The sequence below is a fragment of the Brassica rapa genome, chromosome A08 (assembly GCF_000309985.2).
Source record: "Brassica rapa cultivar Chiifu-401-42 chromosome A08, CAAS_Brap_v3.01, whole genome shotgun sequence".
In the NCBI taxonomy this organism is placed as follows: domain Eukaryota; kingdom Viridiplantae; phylum Streptophyta; class Magnoliopsida; order Brassicales; family Brassicaceae; genus Brassica; species Brassica rapa.
In genome coordinates, this window is record NC_024802.2 from 19,334,063 (window position 1) to 19,354,907 (window position 20,845).

The 20,845-nt window shown below is 36.7% G+C and overlaps 5 protein-coding genes and 1 non-coding gene across 8 annotated transcripts; 4 read left to right on the forward strand and 2 right to left on the reverse strand.

Annotated features, from left to right (window-relative positions):
- The first annotated feature begins 251 nt into the window (after positions 1 to 251).
- Positions 252 to 2,721, forward strand: LOC103835745 (probable glucuronosyltransferase GUT1). Its single transcript, XM_009111935.3, has 8 exons — positions 252 to 713; positions 859 to 1,005; positions 1,199 to 1,263; positions 1,347 to 1,416; positions 1,545 to 1,763; positions 1,870 to 2,013; positions 2,103 to 2,238; positions 2,320 to 2,721. Exons 1-8 carry the CDS (start codon positions 339 to 341, stop codon positions 2,547 to 2,549), a joined length of 1,386 nt encoding a protein of 461 aa, XP_009110183.1. The 5' UTR covers positions 252 to 338; the 3' UTR covers positions 2,550 to 2,721.
- A 4,063-nt stretch (positions 2,722 to 6,784) lies between these two features.
- On the forward strand, positions 6,785 to 8,375 carry LOC103835747 (bidirectional sugar transporter SWEET1). Its single transcript, XM_009111936.3, has 6 exons — positions 6,785 to 6,959; positions 7,048 to 7,084; positions 7,254 to 7,349; positions 7,454 to 7,733; positions 7,820 to 7,939; positions 8,028 to 8,375. The coding sequence occupies exons 1-6, from the start codon at positions 6,926 to 6,928 to the stop codon at positions 8,214 to 8,216; spliced, it is 756 nt and encodes a 251-aa protein (XP_009110184.1). The 5' UTR covers positions 6,785 to 6,925; the 3' UTR covers positions 8,217 to 8,375.
- A 348-nt stretch (positions 8,376 to 8,723) lies between these two features.
- Positions 8,724 to 8,795, forward strand: TRNAQ-UUG. The gene has a single exon. It is a non-coding gene; the product is annotated as a tRNA-Gln (tRNA).
- Positions 8,796 to 8,899: 104 nt separating this feature from the next.
- Positions 8,900 to 11,404, reverse strand: LOC103835748 (F-box protein SKP2A). The gene is made up of 5 exons (XM_009111938.2): positions 11,166 to 11,404; positions 10,744 to 11,001; positions 9,955 to 10,303; positions 9,737 to 9,878; positions 8,900 to 9,450 (listed from the first exon to the last, which is right to left on the reverse strand). The coding sequence occupies exons 2-5, from the start codon at positions 10,968 to 10,970 to the stop codon at positions 9,080 to 9,082; spliced, it is 1,089 nt and encodes a 362-aa protein (XP_009110186.1). The 5' UTR covers positions 10,971 to 11,001; positions 11,166 to 11,404; the 3' UTR covers positions 8,900 to 9,079.
- Positions 11,405 to 12,451: 1,047 nt separating this feature from the next.
- LOC103835749 (2-oxoisovalerate dehydrogenase subunit alpha 1, mitochondrial) lies at positions 12,452 to 16,134 on the reverse strand. The gene is made up of 9 exons (XM_009111939.3): positions 15,890 to 16,134; positions 15,553 to 15,787; positions 14,569 to 14,706; positions 14,152 to 14,492; positions 13,983 to 14,082; positions 13,538 to 13,649; positions 13,309 to 13,448; positions 12,849 to 13,034; positions 12,452 to 12,770 (listed from the first exon to the last, which is right to left on the reverse strand). Exons 2-9 carry the CDS (start codon positions 15,781 to 15,783, stop codon positions 12,603 to 12,605), a joined length of 1,416 nt encoding a protein of 471 aa, XP_009110187.1. The 5' UTR covers positions 15,784 to 15,787; positions 15,890 to 16,134; the 3' UTR covers positions 12,452 to 12,602.
- A 999-nt stretch (positions 16,135 to 17,133) lies between these two features.
- Positions 17,134 to 20,218, forward strand: LOC103835751 (UDP-glycosyltransferase 73B5). Of its 3 annotated transcripts, XM_033276993.1 has the most exons (4): positions 17,134 to 18,149; positions 18,287 to 19,343; positions 19,374 to 19,400; positions 19,519 to 19,748. In XM_033276993.1, the coding sequence occupies exons 2-3, from the start codon at positions 18,332 to 18,334 to the stop codon at positions 19,394 to 19,396; spliced, it is 1,035 nt and encodes a 344-aa protein (XP_033132884.1). In that variant the 5' UTR covers positions 17,134 to 18,149; positions 18,287 to 18,331; the 3' UTR covers positions 19,397 to 19,400; positions 19,519 to 19,748. The 3 variants fall into 3 exon arrangements, with proteins under 3 accessions (XP_033132884.1, XP_009110190.1, XP_033132883.1); XM_009111942.3 differs by lacking the exon at positions 19,374 to 19,400 and having other exon boundaries at positions 17,167 to 18,149; positions 18,287 to 19,319; positions 19,539 to 20,218; XM_033276992.1 differs by lacking the exons at positions 17,134 to 18,149; positions 19,374 to 19,400 and having other exon boundaries at positions 18,158 to 19,319; positions 19,539 to 20,218.
- The last annotated feature ends 627 nt before the right edge of the window (positions 20,219 to 20,845 follow it).

Sequence of the window (20,845 nt, forward strand, 5' to 3'; positions counted from 1 at the left end):
TGTTGATATCCGAGAAGGTTTGAGCTTGTCAAGCTCCTACTCCTGTAAGTGGCAAGGGCATGATATAAACTCATCAAGAACTATCTCTTTCATATGCCTGATCCTACGGAAAGATTAGAAACTTGTTCATTCTTTAGTTTTCTTGCAAATATGTAAACTGGGCCTTCTTTTAAACCCAATGGGCCTTTTAATAAATTTAGTTGCATTTCGAAACGACGTCGTTTGGCTAACACCCGCGTTATGATCTCGACGTCTTTGCAAGATCTAATCAAATTGTCTCTCTCCGAAAATGTTAACGACGCAAACGAACAAGCGGTGAGGGGAGGGAGAGGGGAGAAATGGCGAGCGTAAGTAGTAGCAAGCCTAGAAACTTCGGCGCGTACAGTTACTCCGCTACTCCCTGCACCCGCACGCACCAGATTGGAGCTCTGTTCCTCGTCGTCTCAACCTTCTTCGTCACTAGGATTCTCGATCAGTACTTCTCAGAATCCAACTCCGTCACTCCGGCGACTGATCTCCACCGTACCTCTTCCTCCGGAATCACGATCGATAAAGGGATTCCGCAATGGCCGGAGCGAGGGTACGGATCCCACCTCTCGCTGAAGATCTACGTATACGACGAGAACGAGATCGACGGTTTAAAAGAGCTAATGTACGGTAGGGACGGTAGCGTTAAAACCGCCGCGTGCTTGAAAGGCCAGTGGGGATCTCAGGTGACTTGACTGACTTCATCTTCTTCGAAATCAGCTCGCTCGTGAAACTATGATAGCAATAGTTTGATCGCCTCTCTGTTGTTTTGGTTGTTGATGATGATGATGATGATGATGATGATGAATTGATGATGATGATGATGATTAGGTTAAGATTCACAAGTTGCTTATGGAGTCTAAGTTCAGGACGAGTAAAAAAGAGGAGGCGGATCTGTTCTTTGTGCCAGCTTATGTTAAGTGCGTGAGGATGCTGGGAGGTCTTAATGACAAGGAGATTAATCAGACTTATGTGAAGGTGAATCATATCGTCACTCACTGATTCAGTTGTAGTCTGCTGCGTATGCCTCACTTGTATAGATGCTTCATGTATACAACATGTAGATTCTTAGATGATAACGTAATACTACTTGTAGATGATTATGTCTCTTGTTTCCAGCTACAGTGATACGTATGACTCACATAGTCACATGTTCTCTGATTCATTATAGGTTTTGAGTCAAATGCCGTATTTTAGAAGATCCGGTGGTCGTGATCATATCTTTGTTTTTCCCAGGTTATACAAGCTGTTACTGTTTCGATGAATTGTATTGTTTTTTGCTATCTTTGACATTAGTTTTATTTGTTATGGTAATGAAGTGGTGCTGGAGCTCACTTGTTTAGGTCCTGGTCAACATTTATCAACCGTTCTTTTATCCTCACTCCTGAGGTACTTTGCCTTGCTTTCTCTTGAGGAATATCTTGTCTTTTGAAGTGTATATGGTGTTGTTAGTGAAGGGCCAATGTGAAAGTTCTTTCTATTCATTGGAATGAATGCTTCAACTATTGTGGATACAGGGTGACAGGACTGACAAGAAAGACACTACTGCCTTCAACACATGGAAAGATATAATCATACCAGGAAATGTCGATGACGCTATGACTAAAAATGGACAACCTGATGTTCAGCCTCTGCCTTTGTCGAAGAGGAAGTATTTAGCTAATTATTTGGGTCGTGCGCAAGGGAAGGCTGGTAGACTTAAATTGATTGACCTCTCAAAGCAATATCCCGATAAGGTTTAGTCTCACTTTGTTTCTTCAAAGACTCAAAAGCTATCTGCATATTTTGGTGATTGTCTTTTCCCTTTGATTGATTGTTTCTTGCGTGTTGTTCTGTGAACAGTTGGAATGTCCAGATTTGAAGTTCAGTGGAACTGAAAAGTTTGGAAGAACGACGTATTTTGAACATCTGAGGAACGCCAAGTTCTGCCTCGCTCCTCGTGGGGAATCATCATGGACTCTTCGCTTTTATGAATCCTTCTTTGTGGTCTGATCTATCATCTCTTTACCCAAACTTTTAGTGTCAAGTATTAACTTGCCTTATGTACTCATAGTATTGTGCTTTTGCTTGCTCAGGAATGTGTCCCGGTTCTCTTATCTGACCACGCCGAGCTACCTTTCCAGAATGTCATCGACTACGCCCAAGTATCCATCAAATGGCCATCATCTCGAATAGGCCCAGAGCTTCTTGATTACTTAGCTTCAATACCCGGTAACAACTGCTTTTTCTTTGTGACAATGTCATTTGATTTGCTTCAGATTCTCAAACATGGCATGTCTCTCTCTTTAACAGATAGAGACATAGAAGGAATGATATCACGTGGTCGGAAAATCAGATGTTTGTTTGTCTACGGTCCAGATTCTGCACCATGCAGTGCGGTCAAAGGGATTCTATGGGAGCTTCAACGCAAAGCGAGACATTTCCAGCAATCAACCGAGACTTTTTGGCTGCACAATGGCAGTGTTGTGAATAGAGAGCTGGTCCACTTCAGTAGCTGGAGACCTCCTATGCCTCTACCGTGAGTTTTCTTGAGGTTTCAGCATCCCCACAAGAATCTCCTTGTTTTTTATGGCCTTACACGCAGCTTATTTTTTGTGAAGTTAACATACTAGAAGAAATATTTTTTTTGTGAATGTACAAGATCTTATTTGAGTAAAACTCGACAGAAATAGGACGAAAAGAAACCAAATTGGATCAGAAAACCAAACATGACATCTGGATAATTCGGACTTGGGTTCAATTCGGCTGTACCATATGTAAAGTAACAGATCAACGAACTAATAAGCTGATCGAGACGGATCAAAGGAAACTTGAGCCTCTTTTGGTAGCAGAAGCAACCAGAAACCAAAAATTTGTAGAATGACAAAAAATTTTGCTACAGTATTAATTGACCGACAAGAAACCAATAATACAATCCCACCAAACAGAGTTCCACACGGAAATCATCATTACATGTTTCTATGCATGACCCTTTTATAAGAAAGGCTACAAATCTTTTTGTTTGGAGTGTAAGTAATCGATACATAGCTCACCACAACATATAGGAACTTTATATTTCAGGTAATAGCACAAAGCTTTTATATATTTATATATATATGGTTATGTAACGTCAAAGATTTGACATCTTCCTAACAATTACTCTGCATTCGGGTTCATATATTGTGTTGTTTTGTAGCAGTCTTTAGCAAATGGCGATACCAAAAAAGAATTAATAGTTCAGTATATCTTTTATGAATGATCTTGTAACTTTGTGATGATGATGATATGACTGGGAAGTTTGGTGGTTACTAAGGCCATCTTCAATGGGACTGCAAAACACTATTTTAATGTGATTTTTACACTAAATCCTCTCCAATGGAACTGCAAAAATCACACTATTTTAGTGTAACACTAAAATTTGACACCAAATTTGGTGTGATACTATTCACCACACTAAAACACTATTCATCTCATTAAAACACTATTCACTTATTTTATTACTAAAACATTCAATTAAATAAATAATAAATAAAAAACTTAATACATATAATATTATAAAATAGTTTTAGTGTGAAATTTAGTGTTATGGTTGGAGATGACTTTGATTTTAGTGTTGAAATTACACTAAAATAGTGTGGTTTTGACACTAAAATAGAGTTAGTGGTTGGAGATGCCCTAAGAGTCCATCAATACAAATGGATCATAAGTAGCTAGAGGCCAAAAGTGTAGGTAAGAAGTGTGCAAAGCCATTATTACTAATACATTCGAAGGTGCAAAGTTTTCAAATAAAAGCAATTATGAAATTTTAGAAAGGTCGAGAAGAAAGCCCTACCCTTTAGGGCAAATCAAGTATTTAATTCTGAGAAGTTATGATCAAATCTCTACATAACAAATGGATATAGTACCCTTTGTTCAATGTACATCGTTTTCGTTTAATTCGATCCTATCAAGAACCTCCATTAGAAGTTAAAAAAAAGCAATTGATCTGTTGAATTGTTACATCTAGAATGAAGACTAAGATCGAGAGATTATATCTAGGGTTTATCTTTTAGGTAGTATGAGTTTGGTTTTATCAGTGATCACACGCATTTGGCAAACTATTATTTTTCTATATTTGAAAAGAAAGTACAAATAAATGATATTCAAATATAATATATATATATATATTAATAACACAACCAAGACCAAATTGAACAGAATATGAAACTATCAAACCTGTTGACAAAAAAAAAAAAGAAACTATCAAACCTTATATATAAAAGGGTACCTATATAAAAAATGTGAAAATAGTAGTTACTCCCTCCGTTTCAAAATAGATGATGTTTTAGAGAGTTTTTGATGTTTCAAAATAGATGATGTTTTCTTATATCAATGCACTTTTTTACTTTATCAAAAACTGTGTAACCAATGATATTTTGTTGTCTGTTTTGTGATTGGTTAAATAACTTTTAATTTATATTTTAATGATATTTTTAATATAAAAAACAAGTTTATTAATAGTTGTGCACAATCTTAAAACTTCATGTATTTTGAAACGGAGGGAGTATTATTTATTGGCCTTCTCGTTCCTTTCATTCTGATTTTCTATGCTAACGATAGTTCTAACTAAGTTGTAACCAAAAAGTACATAATAATGGTCCAAGAAAGGGCTACGTACCCTTGAAGAGTTGTGCCATGCCATGTGGTGTTTAAACGAATTGTAACCTGATCCTGACGTTATCATCTCAACTTCTTCTAATAATAATTATTCTTTTCCTTAACTCTCTAGCTTGTTCAGTCTTTTGCTTTTCAATCATTGACGTGGGACTCGAACTGAACCTCAAACGGCCATTTTCTTTATATTGAAACTTGGTGTGTGTGTGTGTAGTATATAGAAGCCAACAGATAATATATGGAAGCACAATAATCCATTTTGTTGGTCCATATCCAAAATATTAAACGTCTACATTCTGACGTAAAATATTGTGGATAACGTTAAAAGAAATGTTCATTCGAAAATAAGGAGAGCACGCATAATGATAAATTTTGCACGTTTCTTAGAGCATGAGCATTGGTGAACCCCACTTTGGAGTTCACCAAATTTTTTTAATATTTTTTTGTGGGCCCATAAACAGTTATGAACCCGAATTTGTTGTTTTCTGCATTAGTGAACCCGAAGAAAGAGTTCATAGGAATAAAATAATAATATTTTTTATTTTTTTTTAAATTTAAAATTATTCAGAATACATGAATAAAATATTAAAATATATTATAAAATTTATGAAAACACTTTATTCAACCTATGTTTTAGTTTTGGAGTTTAAGTTTTGGTTTTGAGATATGTTTTAATATTTTGGTTTGTGTTTTCAGATGTAGAAAAGCTATGTTAGAGTTTTGGAGTTTATGTTGTTTCTTAACTTAAATTCAATTCATAGAAACATTTTGTTCGATGATCAGTCTACGCATTCAACAAAGGAATTAAGTTCGAGAATGTTTAACTTAGGATAAAAGTTCACATAGAAAAACCATTCAAGTTTTACAAACCGAAATACATAAGTTGATAAGTTGCTAATGAAACAAAAGGAAACAAGTTAAGATGATAGAGAGGAAAGACCGCAAAAGAGCCATCTAATTTCGTGAGGTAGAAGCAATGTTACCTGTAGAAGAAGAGAACACAAGTTAAAGCAGAAGCAAAGTAGTAACATTGAAGATATAGACAACACAAACAAGTCAAATGAGAAGACTTACCATCGATTCTGCTGAAGTGCTTGATCAGTAGTTCAGTACACTCCTTTCTTTCCGGACATACACACAGTAATGGAGTTGTCGTCCCGTCTCCAACCACGTTGAACACAAACAAATCTCCGTTGGTGCATCTGTTATCACGACAGAACTTTCTCCACCCTCTGCTGATGTAATATGCGCCGTCTGATTCGCTAAATCCGAAGCGCGCAGTCCATGACTTTCCCTCCTTGTTGACAAGTTTGACCTCTTTGCATTGTTGGTTCAAAGCACCACACCTCATAGTTGGGCCTATGAACTCGAGCCCGTGAACCCCGCATGATACCTCAATGCGCATGGTCTTACAGACTGGAATTATATATGATATATCACAGTGTACTGTGCTAAATTTCTGTTTTTGTCTATATATAATTACATCACTCTGTTCTAGCTTCTAGGTAAATAGCAGAATCTCAACAGATCTAGACGTAGCTAACGACACAGAAAAAATAACAACAATATGGAATTGATAAAGCCTGTCATTTGATAAAAGCCAGATAAACGAGAATATAATGTCAGATTTTATTTTTTGAACTTTTATATTATTTTAGGATATTTTGTACTTTTTTCTTGGAAGAATATAATGTCAGATTTTATTTAAGTTTAGCTAATGCATGTGCATGTCCTATGATAAACGCCTAAACTATATAAATATATATCTAATGAGAACCCCCGGTTTCATGATTTTTTTCTGCACATATCAACCATTGCTGGTACTACACCTGTTTAAATTACCATGAACTGATGGTTTGGTTCGAACATAATAACCTAAACTATTTATTACCTATGTACTCGTGGTTAGAGGTAACTGAATAACATTCCACCAAGATGACCCGCTAAAAAAATTTCAATATAAAATACTTGTTATTTTTTCGCTTCATAACACTACTTATTTTCCAAATTTTACTATTACAACAAAATTAAAATATAATATAAAAAAACTGATAATTTTTTTTTAAAAAAAAACAGTAAGGTAATGTGACTAATTTATATGGGCCTTTTTGTAATTTGATAATAATTGGTGTTTCGCGGTGAAGCGGTTAGCGCACACACACACGTTCCTCATATTTATACCCCCTATGGGAAGACGCTTCTCGATAACAAACACTCACCACATTCTCTCTCACTTTTCTTCTTGGCTCACAAACAAAGAACAAAGATGAACATAGCTCACACCATCTTCGGCGTCTTCGGTAACCCATTTCCCTCAATCTCTCTCTCTCTTTCTTCCATCTTTCTCAATGAGAAAGCACTGACACTCTACTATCTCTGCTTTTACAGGAAACGCAACTGCTCTGTTTCTCTTCTTGGCTCCTTCGTACGTCTCCATCTCTCTCTCTCTCTCTATTTCTTTCTTCCTGTTTCAGCTCGTGAACCGAGTTTAGATTCTCTCAGTTTCTTGGTCTAACTAGTACTACTACATCTAAAATGATATAAACCAAGAAAGACTCAAGATTTGTTCTGTTCTGTTCTGCTCTGTTCTTCAGGATAACATTCAAGAGAATCATCAAGAACAAATCAACTGAACAGTTCTCTGGCATCCCTTACCCTATGACTCTCCTCAACTGTCTCCTCTCCGCCTGGTTAACACCACTCTTTAATCTTAACGTCTCTTTAACTCCCACTCTCACATCGCTTTAACAACTCTGTTTCTGTGCTTCCTCTGTTTTTTTCCTCTGTTTTTCAGGTACGGACTACCCTTTGTGTCAAAGGACAACACGCTCGTGAGCACAATCAACGGAACAGGAGCAGCGATAGAGACAATCTACGTCCTGATCTTCCTTTTCTACGCACCGAGGAAAGAGAAAGCTAAGATCTTTGCTATCTTCGCCGCCGTCTTGGCCGTGTTCGCAACGGTGGCTTTAGTCTCTCTCTTTGCCCTCCATGGTAACGGTAGAAAACTCTTCTGTGGTATCGCAGCCACTGTGTTCTCCATCATCATGTACGCTTCTCCACTCTCTATCATGGTAAGAGAAAACAAACAAACAAAAAGAATCGATCTTTTCAAATTTTTGTTGGATTGTTTCTAAGTTTTGAGTTTTGATGGAAACAGAGGTTGGTGGTAAAGACGAAGAGTGTAGAGTACATGCCATTCTTTTTGTCTCTCTTTGTGTTCCTCTGTGGTACTTCTTGGTTCATCTATGGTCTCATCGGTCGTGACCCTTTTGTTGCAGTAAGTTAAAACAAACTTCATCTCTTATTCTTTGGGAGGCAAAAACTGAAAGATGTTACTAAACGGTGTCGTTTTTGTTGTTGTGAAGATCCCAAATGGGTTTGGATGTGCTTTGGGGACAGTGCAGTTGATTCTCTACTTCATCTACTGTGGAAACAAAGGCGAGAAATCAACAGATGATGCTGAGAAGGATGAGAAGAAGACGGTGGAGATGAAAGATGAGGAGAAGAAGAAACAAAATGTGGTTAATGGAAAGAAGCAAGAGCAGCAAGTTTAAGATCTTTGAATGATTGTTTAACTCTTCTTCATTAGAGTAATGCTTTTGTGTTTTAGATGTGATGTAAAAAAGAAAAAAACTATGCTGAAAAATGTAAGATTCCTACTGATAAGTGATTAACGAGTGATTGAAGTAAGATAATGCCTTTTGTGACTTTAATATCCTCCAGGGCTTAAATCTGATCATCCCAATAACAAGAGATTGAATGAAACCTGTGTCCTATGATCATATCCCTAATCTCTTGTAATTATAATACTTGGAGATGTGTTACAATAAGCCAAGATTAAAGTAGTAACAAAGAGAAACTCTACCTCATAAATATGTTTTGTTAATAAGTAGTAACAAAGGATATTTCAAGACAACATAATATTGAAGTTTTTCCTCATAGAGGAAATGCCAAAGCCAAGGGCTAACTTTCTATCCTGCGCTAGTGAATCAAATGCCATCCTTAAGAGTGCAGAGGCTATTATTGTTTAGGTAGATTAAATATTAAGAAATAAACAAAAAGGTTCTATGGTGTAGTGGTTAGCACTCTGGACTTTGAATCCAGCGACCTGGGTTCGAATCCCGGTAGGACCTTCTCTTTTTAAACTTTAGATTATCTAAAGCCCATTTCACATACATATTGAATGCCCAGCTAAAGGCCCATTTGTCTACCATCTTCCTCGATCAGTACTATTTTGTAATAAGAAACTACCTTCAGTAATAAGCAAGGGTAATAAGTAGTAACAAAGAGTTCTTACAAAAGATCCTTCAAGACAACGTAAAGAAACCAACTCAAAAGCAATTTTAGAGTTTGGCATCTAATCTCTTCATCAACATATTAAGCATCTATATACAAACATTACCCATTCCTCTCTCTTTCAGTGAGCAGAGTGAGGAACCGCGCGATGAGCCTGAAGGATACAAGCACAGTGCACAGACGTCAAGTTCAAACACCCGCTCATCACAAGCGAATGTCTCCCCGAACACGTGTGAAGAGCAGGAAACGTATCGCAGACCGCTTGAACAGCCGAAGGTGTAAGTGCAGTGCACTGGCTTATGTTGAGACTCCTCAGGCCTTCTTCGTCGAATTTGCTCTTCTTAGCTGATGATTTCCATTGCCCCCCTGGTTTGTTCTTCACCCCGCTTTGAGCTAGCGAGTACATGGCTCTGTCCGTTATGTTTCTGCAGTAGTATAGCCCCAGTGATCTCAAGTGGACGCACCAATCAGCTAAAGCTACCACACTCTCATCTGCCCAAAAGTGTTGCGTGACACAAGGCGAGTTAGAAGAGGGTCTTTACTAAATTATCAAAAATCATTAAAACTATCAAAAATATATAAACTAAAAACCATATGAACAAAAATAGTTTATATGTATAATGTTTTATATTTGATATATATTTATATTTTCATTATGTATCATATTTACTAAATTTACTTCTAAATTTCAATGTCTAAAAAATATTTAACCAGATTATTAAACCAAGTTTAACCCGGTCGAACCATATTGAACCGGTTTTAAAGAAGTTGGTTTTACCTGTAATGAGAACACAACCACACAAGTCCAGGGTCCTGAGATCAGGACAGCCATAAGCTAAACTCATAACCCCATCATCACTGATCTTCTCACACCATCCCAAGTTTAGTGACTGCATCTGGTTGCAGTTGTTCCCAATAGCCTGCACACACACACACACTAATCAGCCCCACTGAATCACAAGCAAATAACCAGGTTGAGAGATAGGCAAAATCAACCTCCAAGGTATAGTCAGAAACAGCGTTGACACATCCACAAAGATTCAGAACTTTCAGGTTTCTGCAGGACCTGGTCAGATACGCAATAGCTTTGTCGCTGAACGAAGTGCAGCCGCTAAGGTTGAGTTTTGTGAGGTTGGGGCAACCATGAGCAAGTGCGTAGAGGGAACGGTCAGTGAGTTTCAAGCTTTTGCTGAGATCAAGCTCTTGTAGCTCATGGCAGTGATTTGCTATGGCCTCCACCGCATTGTCCTCTAGTTGGGGTTTGTCTTGGCGCAGTATTAAAGTTTGCAGCTTTACAAACTTGGGAGCAAGAGAAAGAACCAAGCTGTTCATGTTGTTGTTGCACCTGACAAAACAATAGAAATAAAACAAATCAGAGATTTAGACAAAGATCAATATGAAGACACTCCAAGTGACAAGAACAAAGCTTCTAAAGGTTCAAAGACACAAGAGATTTCAACTTTACACAAACCAGACAGCAGATCAACATAACCCACAAGATGAAATGTTCCTCAAAAAACAAAAAAAAACAACTACAAAAGATCTGGACTTTACTCAAACCAGACACTAACCCACAAAACCACAAGATGAAATGTTCCTCAAAAACAAAAAAAAAACTACAAAAGATCTGAACTTTACACAAACCCACTAAACCACAAAATGAAACTAACACAGAGAACATGTCACTGTGCCTTAAAACACCAACACCAACACAGAGGACAGATGATTGTGTCTTAACAAAAAAAAAAAGGGTTTAGAGAAAGAAAGAGAGAGAGAGAATATTACCAAGAGAGACGGAGACGAGTGAGACCAAGAGAGATGGCATCTCTCCAACCACAGCAAACACCAGAAGCAGCAATGACATTCCGATCATCAACAAGGGAGAGGATTCTCATGAGAAGCTCAACAGGGATGTCTTTCCACTCTTTGATCGAGACTCCTTCCATCTTCATCATCATCATCTGAAAACACTGGTCTAGCTCCATGGATGTTTCTCCTACTACCATCACCATCTCTTTTTAAAAGTGAAGCGGTTTCTTGATCCTATCACCACCAAAAGGATGAGAGAGAGAATTAAAGATTAGCATGTTCACCGATTCAAGACCTCGAAAGTCGAAACTAAAGTAAATAGCACTGTGTGTATATATATATTTAGAAAAAATACAAAACTTTTGTTTCTCAGAGAAACAGAGTAATAAAGTTCATACCTTTGAATTAGTTTCTTCGTCTCTGTTTCTGGGTTTTTTGAATTTTAATTAAAATGTGTTTTTTTGTTCTTTCTTTTGAAGTGAATATAGAAGAAGCAAAGCTGCCAAATAGACCAGAAGATAGATAACACGAGAAGAAAGAAACCAAACCAAAACAAAATGAATAAGGAAACGTGTGGGAAAGGATTCGTGACGCGTAGGCTGCCATGTGTAATATGCTGAGTGGCAGATACGTACAGATTGGGCAATGTTATTAATTTCGTTGTTTATGGGCCACTGAAAATGCTTTGAATAGTATTGGCAAAGTTTTTTTTTTTTCATACGAATAAAGTCAAGAATATTTATTTGTTTATAAGATTGAAGAAAATGAAATACTAATAATTTTTTTCAGTAATAAGGGAATTATTCTTCTTTTATCAAAAAAAGAATTATTCTTTTGAGTAATAAAAATAGAAGAAGATTTGAGAGGAATCCTTGAAGAACAAAAAAAAAAAAGAGTTGATAGGAGCGGATGTGTGTTAAAATCGAAGCCGCAACGAAGGAGATCCACTCATGTCTCAATATCATGAATATTTATTTGTTTATAAGATTGAAGAAAATGAAATACTAATCATTTTTCAGTAATAAGGGAATTATTCTGCTTTTATCAAAAAGGGAATTATTCTTTTTGAGTAATAAAAATAGAAGAAGATTTGAGAGGAATGCTTAAAGAACAAAAAAAAAAGAGTTGATAGGAGCGGATGTGTGTTAAAATCGAAGCCGCAACGAAGGAGATCCACTCATGTCTCAATATCATGTTATGAGCTAACTTCCAAAGAAGCATCTGGTTTTTCATTACTTTTTTTTTAACACGTATGCAATGTTACTAATTAACAAAAATATTTTGATGTATATTTGAGTATTCGTATACTAAAAAGAAAACTACCATGGTAGCCACATGTGAGGCTACGGTTAACGCATGTCATGATAATTCAAAACTGGGCACTGTTCACTTGTTCAGGATAACTTATTCTACCACCATAATACAGTCTTATTATGTATATGTCCAAGTAATAGATACCATGTTTATACAATAACAATGATATGATTGACGTATTGACAAGAAAATCACTTATCATATAATCATAATAGCTTTACTACGAGTCTACGAAGATGTCATTTAGATAGGTGGGCACGTTTTTCCTTTCTTGAAAATGTGCATATACTCGTGAGAGCATCCTCATGCACATGGGAAAGACATTTTGAGATTTCCAACTCAGCTCAAATTACATTGAGGTCAGCCGGTGTAGCTAAATCTTCAGACCATGTAATTTTATTTAACGACGGAAATAGCATTCTCAAGGCTCGTAATGCTGGTTATGAGAATATAAATATATAATCTGCGATCAGAAGTCTATATTACATCATGCATAAAAATGAGACCATCAACTTCAAGATTCAGATTTGAAAACCAGGAGGATAATCTTGAGGTTGTTTTTCTACTAATTCCTTTAAACCAAGTTCTTGCTCCTCTAGATTCTTCGGCTTAACATCGTATACATCGCTAAATAACTCTGTCAATGGTGGTTTATCCCACTTCTCCGCCGCCTGAATCGCTTGTAGAATCTACAAACACACACAAAACACACACTAAATAACTTTAATCTTAACACCAAGAATGTAGCGGTTTTCATGAATCTTTACCTGTTTTCTTGCGTTAGATCTTATCTTGGATTCATCTTCCTCGCTCCACCATCCATTATCCTCGACCCATTTCCTGAATCTATTCACAGGGTTTCTAGACATTTTCCAGTATTGGATTTCATCGGCCGCCCTGTACTTAGTTGAATCATCTGATGTAGAATGATGCCCTACTCTATATGTCATTGCCTAAAAAACAAAAAAAATATCATCTCGCCTAACGTTATTGAAGAAGTTGTTTCACACTTTGTAAGAATTACCTAATTATAAGTTGGCCTATTGGCTAAATTCTTAAATTGTTTATGTATAAGAGGTTATAGGTTCAAAAAAATATTTTATCTAGTTATTTTAAAACATTATTTTATCTAGTTATGGTTTAGTAGATGTCTAATTTCGGGCTTTGTACAGGCCTACCAGAATCTGCTAGTTATTAAAAAAATCATTTTCTGGTTATGGTTTTAACCTCGATGAGCACTGGTCTTTGTTCTTTTACAGCCATCTCTCTTGCTGAGCGTACCGCACTGTAAACCGCTAGCGCGTCGTTACCGTCCACTCGGATGCTTCTGATTCCGTAAGCTTGACCTTTCACAACGATTCCGTCACCTGTAAGCAACCACACAAGCTCACTCAAAAAAACAGAGGATATGTTTGGTCTTAGTGTAATAAAAAACAAAGGAAGTTCGTTAGTATACTTCTGAACTGTTCTGAGATATGAGTGCTGATAGCCCAACCGTTGTTCCGACATATAAAAACCACCGGAGCTTCCATCACCGCCGCAAAATTCAATCCGGCGTGGAAATCTCCCTATCCACAAATAATCATACAAAACTAAAAAATTACCCTCAAATAGCAATAGCCAATAGATCATGCTCTTATAAAAAAATCTAAAATAATATTTATTAAAAATCTAAATCTAAATATTTCATATTTTAGTATTTCAGTTTAGAGTTTAGTGATTAGGATTTATGGTTTAATATTTTGGGGAATAGATGTATGATTAAAGTTTAAGAGTTAGAATAATTTATTTATTTTTTTAAACAAATATGTGTTATTTTAGAAATTTTTATTACTGAGGGCTAGTTTTGTGATAAAGTTTTTAGTTCTTGAAATGTTTGTATGTGTGTAATCAAAACCAACCTCGCTTGTGCCTCCGTCTCCGATGAATGTTACTGCACAAGCGTTCTTCTTCTCCATTTTCAGAGAATAACCAACTCCAGCAGCTTGAGGAAGCTGTGTTCTATATTAAAAAAACAGTGTCAGCAAAATGCTTCATACAAAAACAAGAACCAAAGATTGATATTCTTACGCGATAGGAGAGGAGACAGTGAAGAAGTTGTGTCGATTAGAGCCGTAATGTACCGGCATTTGTCTGCCTTTGCCACGATCAGCTTTGTTACCAAAGCACTGGTTCGCAAACTCTTGCAGCGTGAAGCCGCGCCATAGAAGCACTCCAGGCTCTCGGTACTGAGGTAAAACGACGTCATCTGGACTGAGAGCAGCGGCAGAAGCGATGTTAATGGCTTCTTCTCCTACGGCAGTGATGAAGAAGGAGATTCTTCCTTGACGTTGAGCTTCGTAGAAGATGTGGTCCATCACTTGAAGCGTCGCCATGTGTTCATACATTCTAACCGCGAGTTTCTCGCTCACCTTAGAAAATAAATTATCGGTTAGCATTAAACCAAACCAAACCGACTCTGATTATGTAGATTCTCAAGAACTGTACCGGAATATAATCGCTGTTGGAGATGATTCTTCCGTCTTCGTCAAGAACTCGATAACAAGGAACTCTTAGAGATGATGATTCAGGGATGAATTTCATCTCAGATGTGTAACCGACTTTGCCTCCCGGAAAATTTAATTCCTATAAGTTTTCAAAATACGGGTTAGATAGCTAAAACTTGCAAATAACAAAAACTATTGAGGCAAATGTGTTAAGTTTGAAAAGAACAAGGGGTCATAGTGGAAAATAGTGTCAGCACTGTGAGTCTAAAGACATCAGCAATGGTGATACTCGAGACACAAATTCTTAGAAATAGTAGTTATGATTATTTAATTATTTTTTTGGATTAAAAAAAAAACTAACTAATTATGGGTCGCTGCGTATAAATGGAGCCCACGAATAACTAAGAAACTCAGCAAATCGAATCACACAAAAACAAAGACAAAGTGCAGCCTACATAATTTTATAATATATTTTTTCTTAAGAATTTGCGGTAAGGATCATTGTTGCAGATGGTCTGACTAATTTATTTGAGCGAAATTAACTAAATGATCCAGATTGTGACCCACACAGTACTAAGATTGGTATTCAACTATTCATACGTGTGACTTGTCGTCCTCTTCTTGTTGTGTATGACTTTCTTATGTACGAAACTACAAATCTTTGATACTAATAAATATAAAGTTTCAGTTAGAATGGAAACTATTTTCACCTAGAATTGGTTTTAATTTAGTTTTTTTTATAGTAATGAATCAAGAACCTAACCGGATTAAGCACCTTTAAACCGAGTTCTATGTACGTACTAAATCCGAAGAAAACTAACAAGGCTCCTTGAGAACTAATTATATCCTTGATAAATTTATTTGTACAACTGAAATAATCTTTATCATACTTTTGTTTTTATGAACTGGATCCAAAGTTTTTAATTATGTATAATCATGCACATGAAACCTATATATAGTATAAACATTTTAACGTGACATATACCTGAGGGTCTTCCTCATCACTTTGCTGAACCAAATCAAGTTGTTTCTCCACTGCCGTAGACTCGTGACGTAGGCTCGTGAAGGAATCCAAACACACTGATTTCGAAGATAACTGAGAGTTTGTAAAAGCGGGACGAGGAGAGTAATCACGTTTGATGAGAATCCCCGACAAATTCAGATTATGTCTCAAGCTAAAAACAATGTTTCTTGATCTAGAAAACCAGATCGCCATGTCTCTGCAAAGAGGACAAGAAGAAGAGGAGAAGAAAATGATGAAGAGTAATACAAGAAAGACGAAAGAGATTGCGTCTTTAACGATGTTTGAGTGCAAAGTTTACCATAGAGAATATGTTTGAGTGCAACGGGTTACAAGGACGACATGTGCATGTATTTTCCTGTCGGGCTTGACATGTCATCCGTATCCATCTCCAACTGTATAATAACGTTAAAGTTATTATACCATCCTAGCTTTTGGGACTAGTTTCTTCAATAAAAATAAACTAAAATAATTTATTATACCTACATAGCAAATCATTTTAATATCTTTCCAACAACCAAACCAGACTGTACTGTGCTTTTTTAATTGCGCTTGATCTTTTATCCCACTATATAGATTTGTATACTCATCTACTTGCGTGACATTTGTGTCTTTTCTTTGAATTTGTCATGACGTCTGTGAATTTAAAACCTTTTCTAAAGAAAATAAAAATGTTTTATATTGATACCACGTGAAAGTATTTCCATTTTTGAAATTAGTTGAAGGTTACACAACAATCACCTAACACGACTTAAACTATTTTCCAGAAAGGTGAAGATATGGTTGTTTCTCAAATTATGATTCATTGATGGGTAACATCTAACCTAACCAATAAAGCTTTCTTGAACGCGAATTAATTCTATGGCTTGGCCTAGACTATCCCCCATCACTAGTAGGAAGTGGCCTATCAGAATCAGATTAACGTAAGTGAATATTCAAATTCGTTTGCTCCGAGTCGTGGAGTAAATTTGTTCTTATTGTAGTTACAAGAGTACAATGGAGTTTGATTAGGTAGCGTAGGATCCATAGACGTGTTTCTAGGTGATACTAGATCGCCTCCATTGTCTTGCGGTTAAATCTCTTGAAGTCTAATTCGTTTGTAACAAACTTGATGTTTGGATAATGAAAGTTGAAGTTGAGCCAAAAAAAAAAAAACAGAGGCAACTAATCTCGATCGGATTCTTGTTATGAGTAAACATATCATAGACGATCTTACTTACCCTAATGGCTAGTCAGTTACATAAACAGTAAGTCTCCCATCTATATAAAGCTCAGATTTGATTTGTTGTTATTTTTGTTTGTCGGCATCCATAGTTCCATCCAACTGACCGCAACTGATGGAGTTTTTTCCACATTGTCCAAGACACATGTCTAGGCACTCCACATTGGCACTCTTTGTCCGACTTTGCTTCACCTTTTATCGCAAGCAACGCGATTAACAACATCGTGATCCACGCCTTACTCATCTTTCCTTCATTTTGATTTGTTTTATTATTCTGTGTTTATATCTAAGATTGATTAAGACCTATCTATAATTATACATCGCGTGTCCTAAATCACCAAAAAAAAAAACATAATAGTGGTATAAGTTTTAAAGAATTTAGTAATAATATCTCGTCTCTTTTTTTCCCCACTACAGTACGTAATTAAGTATAGAGAGATTCCTTCGAGATTTGTAAGGAATAAACTAGTGAACCACACATTTTCCTTTACAAATGGCAAAGCTCTTAGAAAGACATTATCAATCATTGTAAGTATTGTGATACTGTACTTATCATTTTTTCATGTAAGAAATGTTAAAGGGATTTACATTTTTTTCCCTCGTGATTGTTATATACTTGTTGAACTAATTTTACATGAGTTAAATGCATGTGATACAAGTAAAAGAAGTGTGGTTAAAGTTAAACCAAAACTGATGGAAAGATGACTAGTTATGCGGTGCGTTAGAGAAAGTTTCATGGACGAAATGGAAACTTTTGGGTTTTGATATAAAAAAATGCAAGGATAAAAGCAATAGCTGATTGTCTTTCCTTTGGAGTGTAAGTTTTCACAAGCGACTAAAACCAAGTTTCCCTTCTTATTAGCTACAGAACTTTTGTGTGGATTGTATTTTTTATCCTGTGTGATTTGTATTAAACTCGATTAGATAATGCGTTTTCATCCGTTCATATGTTCAAAATTCACTGTTCTCGCAAGAAAATTCAATTTAGAAATTAGAAATTTTATTAAACTCGATCATTACTTTCGACCTTAAAATTAATGAAAAAGAATAATCAAAGATTCTTTTATTTTCCGTCACCGGCTGTTAGTTTAGCACATTCAGACAACAAAAAAAAACCAAACAAAACTCAAACTTAGCATCTTACCAGAACAAAGAAGTCGCAGTTGATTTATGTACGGCTAAGGCTGCTGATGATGACGACCTGATACAAACATTTCACAGAAAAGAAGTTTCGATCTTTTTTTACGAGAATTTGTTTTCATCGTCTTGATCGTGAGACCCGCACAAAATCTTCGCTCGGTCTCTATCATCTGTTCTCAACTTCAGAGTCCACACACAGGTTAAATCTTCTTCATTAGATTACTTTCTTTTGAAGGTTCCACTTAGATTTCGTGTTCTGGTTTGTGAATTGTTATAGTTCTGTTTGGGAACTAAGAAGTTGTGTAATGATGTCTCAACCTGTTTGTATTCGTATAGAGAGCTCGAAACTTTAGGATTTTGATTGAAAGAGCAATCTCGCAAATGGCAAATAACAAACAAGTCTCAGAGAGGATTCATGTCCTCTTCTTCCCCTTTATGGCTCATGGCCACATGATTCCAGTTCTAGACATGGTCAAGCTTTTCTCGAGCAGAGGAGCCAAATCAACCATTCTCACCACACCAAGCAACTCCAAGATTTTGGAGAAAACCATTGAAGCATTCAAGAATCACAACACTGATCTAGAAATCGGGATCAAGATCTTTGATTTCCCTTGTGTAGATCTGGGATTACCTCAAGGGTGCGACCACGTTGACTTTATCAGCTCGTACAAAAAACCTGGGGCGGGTGACTTGTTGTTAAAGCTTTTTCTCTCTACCAAGTATATGAAACAGCAACTGGAGAGTTTTATCGAAACAACCAAACCGAGTTGTCTTGTGGCCGATATGTTCTTCCCTTGGTCTACCGAATCCGCAGAGAAGTTTGGTGTCCCAAGACTTGTGTTCCACGGAACATCCTTCTTTTCCTTGTGTTGTTTTTATAACATGAATACTCATAAGCCACATGAGAAAGTCGCTACGAGTTCTACACCTTTCGTAATCCCTGGTCTCCCAGGGGGCATAGTAATGACAGCAGAGCAAGCCAATGTCGCCGCCGACGATGAAACTCCAATGGGAAAGATTATGAAAGAGATTGGAGAATCAGAGTCAACTAGCTTCGGTGTTTTGGTGAATAGCTTTTACGAGTTGGAATCGGCTTATGCTGATTTTTACTCTAAGAATGTGGCTAAAAGAGCTTGGCACATTGGTCCGCTTTCGCTGTGCAATAGAAGAGGACAAAAGACGAACAACATTCATGAGGAGGAGGAATGCCTCAAATGGCTAGAGTCTAAGACACCTGGTTCTGTAATTTACGTTTCGTTTGGCAGCGGAAATAACTTCACCAACGAGCAGATGCTTGAGATCGCTGCCGGTCTTGAAGGCTCTGGACAAAGTTTCGTCTGGGTGGTTGGTAAAAATAATGAAAACCAAGGCAATGAAATTCATCTTTACTCATTATGCATATTCATTCCTATAACAAAATCAGTAAATAGATATAGTACGTTATAATTAAATATAACGTACTATATCTTTTTTTTTTTTGAGTTTCAAAAAAAAAAAAGGTATAGTATGTTATATTTAATTTTATCGGCAAATGTCGAAATGCCTTAAAAATCATGAAACTGAGTTGGTGTTGACATGGTTGGGACAGGTGAAAAAGAAGAGTGGTTGCCTGAAGGATATGAGGAAAGGATGAAAGGGAAAGGGCTGATAATACGCGGATGGGCCCCACAAGTGCTTATACTTGATCACAAAGCAGTTGGAGGGTTTTTGACGCATTGCGGATGGAACTCGGCTATAGAAGGCATTGCTGCGGGGCTGCCAATGGTGACGTGGCCCAAAGGAGCAGAACAGTTCTACAACGAGAAGCTACTGACAAAAGTGTTGGGAATAGGAGTGAATGTAGGAGCTACAGAGTTGGTGAAAAAAGGAAGGTTGATTAGTAGAGAAGAAGTAGACAAGGCTGTAAGGGAAGTGATGATGTCTGGAGAAGAGGCAGAGGAAAGGCGGATACGAGCTAAGAAACTAGGCGAGATGGCCAAAGTCGCTGTTGGGGAAGGAGGGTCTTCTTATGGTGATTTGAACAGGCTCATGGAAGAGCTTAACAGTAGAAAGTAGAAGGAAGACAAAACATGCTTTATTTATTATGTTGTGTGATAATCTTCGTCATTTGATTACTTTCTTTTGAAGTTTCCACTTAGACTTTGTGATCTTGTTTGTGAAATTGTGATAGTTCTGATCCCAGAGTGATGAGAATTATGGTGTTTGATCTTTACTTGTTCTGTTTGGGAACTAAGAAGTTGTGTAATGATGTCTCAACCTGTTTGTATTCGTATAGAAATCTCGAAACTTTAGGATTTTGATTGAAAGATCAACCTCGCAAATGGCAAATAACGCGGCTGCTTGTGCTGAGAGAGCTACAAACGAGATGCTGATTGGTCCTGATTGGGCTATCAACATTGAATTGTGTGACATTATCAACTTGGATCCTAGGTAACATCGTTTGATGTGTTCTTACTCTCAGAAACAAACTTAAAGTTCTTCATCATCATTTGTTGACCTTGTTTTGTTTATGTAGTCAAGCAAAAGAAGCAGTGAAGGTGCATTGTTTCTTGTTATACATATTGAGTTTATGGTGCATTGTTTCTTGTTATATATATACTCTTATCTTCATCAACATGTTGTGGTTTCCTAAAGATAGAACACTCAACCACAGACTTAGCTGGTTACAGTATGTATTTGACACAGGCTATCGAATGGATGAAGAGGAACGTGATTCCAAGATTTTGCAAATCCAGTTTTCAAGAAACCCAGGTCCAAGACCAGGGCAACGTGGAGGAAGGAGGTGATGAGTTGAGCATACTTTTAAGGCAAATCAACCAAAATTGTAACTTATTGTTTTCTCTAGAGCCTAATATTCAGATCCTTAGTAGCACTCTCACTTAAAAACTATAGAGA